Here is a 7,607-nt window from a genome sequence, read left to right on the forward strand (position 1 = left end):
CGCTATAACTCACGTCTCACGTGACCAACAATATTCTGTCCGCATACATTCAATTACTCATTACCTCCCCGTCGCTTCGTGGCCGGTCTTATATATACAAGAATACAGAATCTAGTAAGCTCTCGAGAAGTCAGGAAGGGACGTGAACATTCGAGAAGTGCATGACGTGCCGTGATACTAGTCACGTGACCTCAGCTGATGCAACAATACTTTATATCAAGTATAGCTTTTGTTATTTAAGCATAAAGCTAAACTATGGAATAATTGTGCTGTGTTCATTGCGGATATCGAAACCCGATTTTTAGCGCTGTAAACCTTCAAATTTATTGTTTAGCCTCCGGGAAAGAGGCTTCAGGTATAGCTTACAATGTATATTTTGGCGCGAACCTCTTTCATTATATTTCTGATTATATTCCAAAAATATAGAAACAGAAAAAAATGTAGTGTTAACCTTATACTCGAATGAAATCTTTGTAACTACATTCAAATATTATTTTTGTTTTATTTACTTTTATAGTCGTAATGTTGTCTTTAATATATTAAAATATATTCTACTTTGGCTTCTTTCACTTACTGCTTTTATTTCGAATTAAATGGTGTATACTCTCCATAGCTGGTCAAAAAAAATAGAATTAAGACTATAATTTACCAGTTGGAAAATGGGATAAAACCATAATAACACTGCATTCTTTAGTCTTTATTAAAACAATACTTTGTGTTATTAAAACTCAATTTTAATCCGAAGTAGTAAAATTGTGTTATTAAAACTCAATTTTACTATTTCAAATTATTTTTGTTGTCTTTCAAAATATTTTAGACTAGCTGGAGTATCCGTCCCCTGGGTGGAAATTATATAAACTCATGAAAGGTTATCTTAGAACATTAAAAGTTGTGTTCCTTATATGTAATTGTGAAAAACGCAAAAACGTCCATAAAAACACAGCAAAACATAAAATGTGAAACCGCAAAGCTGGAAGTATCACCGCATGGACCCAACAAACCTTTATAACAAATTTGGTGAAGATCCATCAACATGAGGTGAGGTAGTGGTAAAAAACGCAAAAACGCCCATAAAAACCGCAAGACGCAAAACTGAAATTTTTTATGTATATCCTCATGGACTCAATGAGCCTCCATACCAAATTTGGTGAATATCTATCCAAAGGAGGTGAAGAAGTTGTAAAAAACGCCAATAAAAATAGCAAAATTGAAAATTTGTATGTATCTCTCCATTGACCCAACGAGCTTTCATATCAAATTTGGCAAAGACCCATCTACAGGGGGCGCATTTGTGGTAAAAAAAAAAAGACAAATACGCCAATAAAAACCACAAACCTGAAAATTTGTATGTAGCCCCACATGGACCCAATGAGCCAATTCTGGTGCAGATCCATTCACACCCTGCGAAGTAGTTACATGGACATACAACAGACAGTACTGTTATATTTATATAGATTCTACTTTTAGAGGATGATGGTTGATGCTGGGTGATACGACTCCGCCACTTATAAATTACATTGAAAATAATATTTTGGGCAAAGTGCCTTTTCTGGGTTATATATTAGAGACAGAAATAAATACAATTGTTTAGTTTCGAGAAATTCAATAAATTGTGTACAAATCCATGTCTCTTGAACCGAAAGATTCAAACCATCAAGAGATCTATATTTTGAAAGCCATTTCAAGATGTATAAAAAGTAATGAAAGCTTGCTTTCGGTTTTTACTGTTTAAAACAGGGGGCCGAAATATGTCTAAGTAAGTGTTGCTTCGTCGTTAAAGCTTGAAGTAAATAAAGAGGGTAAATGTTGAGCTTAGATCCTTCTTATTTGGGACAATTCATGTGTAAATATATGTAAGAAATTCTATTATTTATTTCTCTTTTACCACACACATGCTTGCTTACTGCTTGGCTGCTCAAGGAGACTTGGCACAAAACCAACCACATACACTTTTTCAAAGAAGTACACTTCCTAATTGACACAGCTGCGGAATGTTTCAAAATTCCACACACACACACACACACACAGTAAAAATGGAAAAGGACAATTGTTAATAAGATAATATATCAAATGTGTAATATAAAACTCTTATCATGAATATCGACCTTCTAAGAACTAACTGCTTGCTAAAACAATACATGTTAATAGTTTCCTTCATTTTTCAATGAGCGGTGATGAGGTCCGTGAGTTTCTTCTTTGCCGGGCAAGTAAACGTTTGTCTCAGGTACATCAAACACAAGTACGATGCTGAATATATTCCTTGACCTCGATTTGCGTCTGTACACCTTTTCTCTTTTTCGTGCCACCAATTAACTAGCAGTTAAAATTACTAGTGTTATTCAGGGTTATTATAGCGAAGCTCATACTAATGACGTTATAACATATATATATATAATGAGAGGATTTTAACCTTTGATCACGTGAACACCGTCAACTAAAATAATATTTATAAAGCTCTCGACATAAGTAGTTTATTTAGTTTCCGTAATCTTACTTTCTTCCCCAACTCAAAGTCAGGGATAGCAAAACAGAAATACTTCGTATACATTACGTCACCCACATCAAACCAGTTGTCATGACTAATTTGATAATGGTAAGTTTCTTGTTTTTAACTGTTGTTTGGTGATAACTCTTTTGAATTATCGAAAGCTTCGTTCATTAGTTACTGACATAACCTAGGTCCTAGGCCTTTGATCCTGCGAAAGGAGAATTAACTGAAACGCCTTTGTAAACAAAAGTTATTTCGTCGAGTACTTAAATTAAAATCAATAACCAAATATTCGTGATAAAAATCACAGAGGACTGCAAATTCTTGTTCTATATTTTTCTCACTCTCCCTTCACATCCCTTTTAATTTAACCATTATGGATTTCAACTTAGATGTGCATAAAAATAGAATTTAAGATTTTTGTCTACCACGAGCATCTGTCAAGGAGGTTTTCGTTTTGAATGCTAACCATCTGGACTGGGAGATGAGCAAAATTTTTGCTTAAAACTCTTACTAGTACATTTGCAGCATCAGAACTTTATTTACGTGTACTTAAATGCCGAAAGATGACGAAGTACTGAAAACTCACAGGCTTACTGTTATACATTTCTGATTTAAAATTCGAAAAGAACAAATTATAAAGAATGAGAAAATAAATCTAACCCTGCATTTTACGATTCTGTTTTCAGATATTTATTTTCCGATGATGAACAATTTTTATCGTATAAAACTAGTAAACTTGTCCCTAAGTTATGACACATTGCCTAATAATGATTAACTCAATATTTTCACCACTTTTCGGTATTGCATATCTAAGTGTTTTATTTACACGATGATTTAAATATTAATATCAAAACTGTTCTGTATAGTTTCTGTTGGTGCTACTGGCATGTCACCAGCCGTTGGCATCTAGTGGACAAACCTACCGTCATTTTCCATCTCATGCAACGCCGAATAACCCCGGTTTGGTCATTTTATACAGAAAAGACCATACACCATTTTTATCTCCCAGTCACTATGCTAAGGGCGAGTCGCATGACGTTCCAGTCTATCATGACCGAAGTTTTTCCAAATCTATAACAGTTGCTGGCACTCGCTCACATCCAAGAATAGTTCCACACGATGCGCCAACTTGTGCAGGGGATAGAACCTTCTGTTTGTACAATCATGATTATCCTATGTAAGTAAACTATATGTGTTTGTAATTAAAGCTACATTATTTCTTGTTACAGCTCGAATTTAGTATCATAATAGTGAACTTGTACTCTATATAAGTCCAGTTTGTATAATCGTAACTAACTTACACACTGTTTAAATTAGTACTGTAAGATGGATTTGAATGTTGCAAGCCGGCGAAGCATTGAAAATCAACACTTACACACTTCTGAAATTGAAAATTATGATGGGGGAGAGACTACAGGCCTCTCATGTATTTTACTCTTTTTTTTTTTTTACGAAGTCAGCTCATGATATCGTTCCGTTTCGATAATCTTAATTTGCTTCCTCCAAATTCACTCACAGAGATGGTAAAACAGAAATATTCCATATTCACTTAAAAGTCAAAACCGATAGTTATAGAATATTTGACAAAAGTAAGTTTGTCGTTTTTAACAAGTAAATTGTTTGGTATTGGCTTTTAAGTATTTTGAATGATAGAGAGTTTATTTTATTAGCTACTAACAAAATCGAACAACCCAATATATGTAGCCTACGCTATTGGGCCTGAAGAGGAACAATTGATTGAAACACCTTTTTAATATTCATCACCACCATTGACAGTAACCCAGATTAATGAATCATTCACAGTCTAGCTTCTCAATCACCCACAGTTGTGTCTTGAACGAAAGATGCACATATATTTCAAGGCTTTTCTTGTTTCCAATGAAAATCGTAACCACCCAATGTCTATTTGTCTCGCACTTGAAAACACATTTCAGAATTAACGATCCAAACAGACACAAAAATATTATTTTCAAATTGCCAGCTATAAGCATGTCATAACTTCAGCTTCTGATACACTCAACTGTCTAAATACTGAGAAATCAGTTGTTGCTGTTTTTTTCGTTTACTGGAAAGCCGCAGTCACTTTTTTCACTGTGACAAAATTATCCCTTTTCGTTATTATGCTACATAATTACCGGCAACAACAACAGAGCTCTTGGATGATGTTTTCTTCCCACACACATTGTCGACATCTGTGCCCATACCAGCTTTTTGGCATCAATGATAGTACGATCCCAATTTTGACGTGCGAAATTGCTCACCACCACAAAACTTTGAAACTAAATGCATATAATTACCAAATAGTTAACAATAAGAAATTTAATAATAAACGAACTGCATTGTTTTGTTCATTCAATTCCTGTTTAACTCTATATATCAACAGATTTTTGCAAGGATTTTAAACTGTCCTCTACTTGTAAATTAACTACAGGAGTGGAATCATTTTATGAGCCTGTAAGTAGAGGGCCGTTTTGAAGGACCTACAAATGGAAACCATCCATGTATACTTGCACCTAAAGACAAATTTCAGAAATAATGATCCAGTCACAAAAATATTTAAAGCGCTAAGCATGTCAGTGCTTGAGATTCAGGTATACTGGAGCGTCTGAACACTGGGAACTTAGTTATCTTCTAAGTAACACTCACATAGATTAGGAGTGTAAGAATTGAATCTATGATTTCCTGAAAAATGAAGGGTTGGTTGAAATTTATACTTTTTCAAGTTTTTTTTTTTTGAAATTGAAAATTTTCTGCTTGATACAATTTGCTGGTCCCACTATGCCAATGTGTTTTGCCTCATGCAACAAGTGGTATTAAAATACATAGAAAATTGAAATACTTATTTTTATATTTTCATTTTTTAAGTAACAACTACAGGATGTCATTTTTTCATGGTAAAGGTGAAATGTACCAAAACGCTAAAATCATTTTTCTGCGATTTACTACTGACTGGTGTCAAATACGAATATTTATGATAGTGAAACTTTAATAAAACCTGCTAATATCCATAGCAAAGAGTACTATGTAAAAATGCAGTTTTCTTCTCTACACTAATCTGTAATTTTACAGTAATTGGTAATGTAAAAGTACACTTCTCGTCTTACATACCAGTGTAGTACCACAGTGACGTGCCTAATTCCCCCCCCCCCTAAAGTGTATATTGTATTTATCACAACATATAAAATATCTTTCTGTGTGCCGTATTCTAAAGATAACAGGACGAAAGAACACCAGTTTAAGATTTCAAAATTCAGACTAGGCTCCAGCTAAGACTATTATTTTGCTAACAGGGTGACTGACTGACTTACGGAATGAGTTGCCGTTAGCAATAGTGGCGGCCAACACTTTACGGGATTTCAAGATGATTTCCTGTGAAAATAAAGGATAGATTTAAAATTTTACTTTTCTTAAAGAGTCGAATTTCTGTTCGTATGTTAGTACCAGTTTGCAGCGTCCAACAATATAAAATATCTTATGTACTTTAATGCTGAAAACTATAATTTGAATTTTTGATATATGAGAAATATATATATATGATAATGTTCAAAGGACGTTAATATATAATATATACCTTTGCATACATATATTTAACTCAATAATATAATACCAATAATTGTTGATTCGTCTAGTCACACAAAATAATATATATTTTTTTACACGAGTTATTGTAAAATATTAATATTTCTATTTGCCTTTCACATAAGTAGACCATGATTTAAGATAACAAAGAACACGTGTTAGTATTTATCGCAATTAAAATGTTTAGTTTTAAAATATCAATTTACTTTCTACAGTGACGAAGTAGACGCAATAATTGACCGGTTCTACAAAGATATCTATGAGATGTATTCTACCCTGAACACCCACTTTTCTCCATCAGACTTTGCTTATTTCGATAACCACACCTATTCATACCATAAACATGGTCATTTTGTTTGTCCATCAGAAACTACCTATCTCAGACCAGGTTGGGCAAGGAACTGGAAAGGCCACTGGTTGGCAGTCGTCAACACTGACAAATTCCCGCAAACAGTGCGAGTTGAACATTGCAAGTAAGTGTGTTTACTCTGATTTCCAGGGCTTATGAGAATTCAAAAGCAAATTAGAATCTTGGATGAATTTTGGTTAGCTAACCGCATAAGAAATAGGTAGGAAGGTTTATATTAGAACATCTGGCTTTCGTCAATCACTGATGACAATATACAGAAGAATTGTAAAAAAAAATCATCCATTTATATTAATTTAAGATATTCTGATTCTGTGAGAAAGTTTAGGCAAATCAATGAAAATTTGATTTGGTTTGTTTTGAATTTCATGCAAAGCTACACAAAAGCTATATGCCCTAGCTGTTCCTAATTTAGCAGTAATAGACTAGAGGGAATGCAGCTAGTCAACACCACCCACAACCAACTCTTGGTCTACTCTTTCACCAATGCATAGTAGATTGACTGTCACATTATAATGTCCCCATGACTGAAAGGGAGAGCATGTTCAGTGATGGAGATTCGAACATGCAGATTATGAGTCGAGCGCCCCAACCAATAGGCCATGCCAGGCCCATGTAAGAATTTGAAAAAGATTTTTGAATGACATATCTTACTATGAACACTGTGTTCTTTGTTGGATACATTATTTTTTTTGTAAGCAATAAGTTAAATTCTACAGAATGTCTAGCATGAAAAAGTATTTTTGGGTCTATGTAATTTTTACTCCACTACAAACACTTAATTAATGCTTGGGTCTCTATAAATTTTAATCAATACATGCAGATCCCAATTTTTGACCAGTGTAGGATATCATTAACTAACTTTGACCAATTGCAAGTACTGAAGGATATGTAACCTTCATAATTCTTGCTAAGTCTGCAGCTCACAAGTCACAATTCTTTTGATCATGGCTGGGTATCACTAACATTTTACCAATTTCAGTTCTTGTCAACAGAGTCTACATGCTGGTGGAAGGAAATGCAGTAAATAAGTACCTGTTGCGTCATCGAGATCATGTGATTCTCACGCTCTCTCCTTTCTTGAATTATCCTGTACTTTGGCGAATGTTCTAGTTCTTACTAGATATAGGGTAGGCGGGGTATATATAAGAGGGGACAACGTGACAAGGT

The 7,607-nt window shown here is 34.1% G+C and overlaps 1 protein-coding gene across 1 annotated transcript in view; it reads left to right on the forward strand.

Moving 5' to 3' along the window:
• The first annotated feature begins 1,748 nt into the window (after positions 1-1,748).
• Positions 1,749-7,607, forward strand: part of LOC106462764 (neurotrophin 1-like) — a 9,838-nt gene continuing 3,979 nt past the window's right edge. Inside the window, exons 1-3 of the mRNA XM_013922716.2 lie at positions 1,749-1,756; positions 3,501-3,668; positions 6,286-6,543. Of these exons, the coding sequence (XP_013778170.1) occupies positions 1,749-1,756; positions 3,501-3,668; positions 6,286-6,543 (434 nt within the window). The remainder of the gene's footprint in view (positions 1,757-3,500; positions 3,669-6,285; positions 6,544-7,607) is intronic.

This window comes from Limulus polyphemus, unplaced genomic scaffold (assembly GCF_000517525.1).
Source record: "Limulus polyphemus unplaced genomic scaffold, Limulus_polyphemus-2.1.2 Scaffold1244, whole genome shotgun sequence".
Taxonomy (NCBI): domain Eukaryota; kingdom Metazoa; phylum Arthropoda; class Merostomata; order Xiphosura; family Limulidae; genus Limulus; species Limulus polyphemus.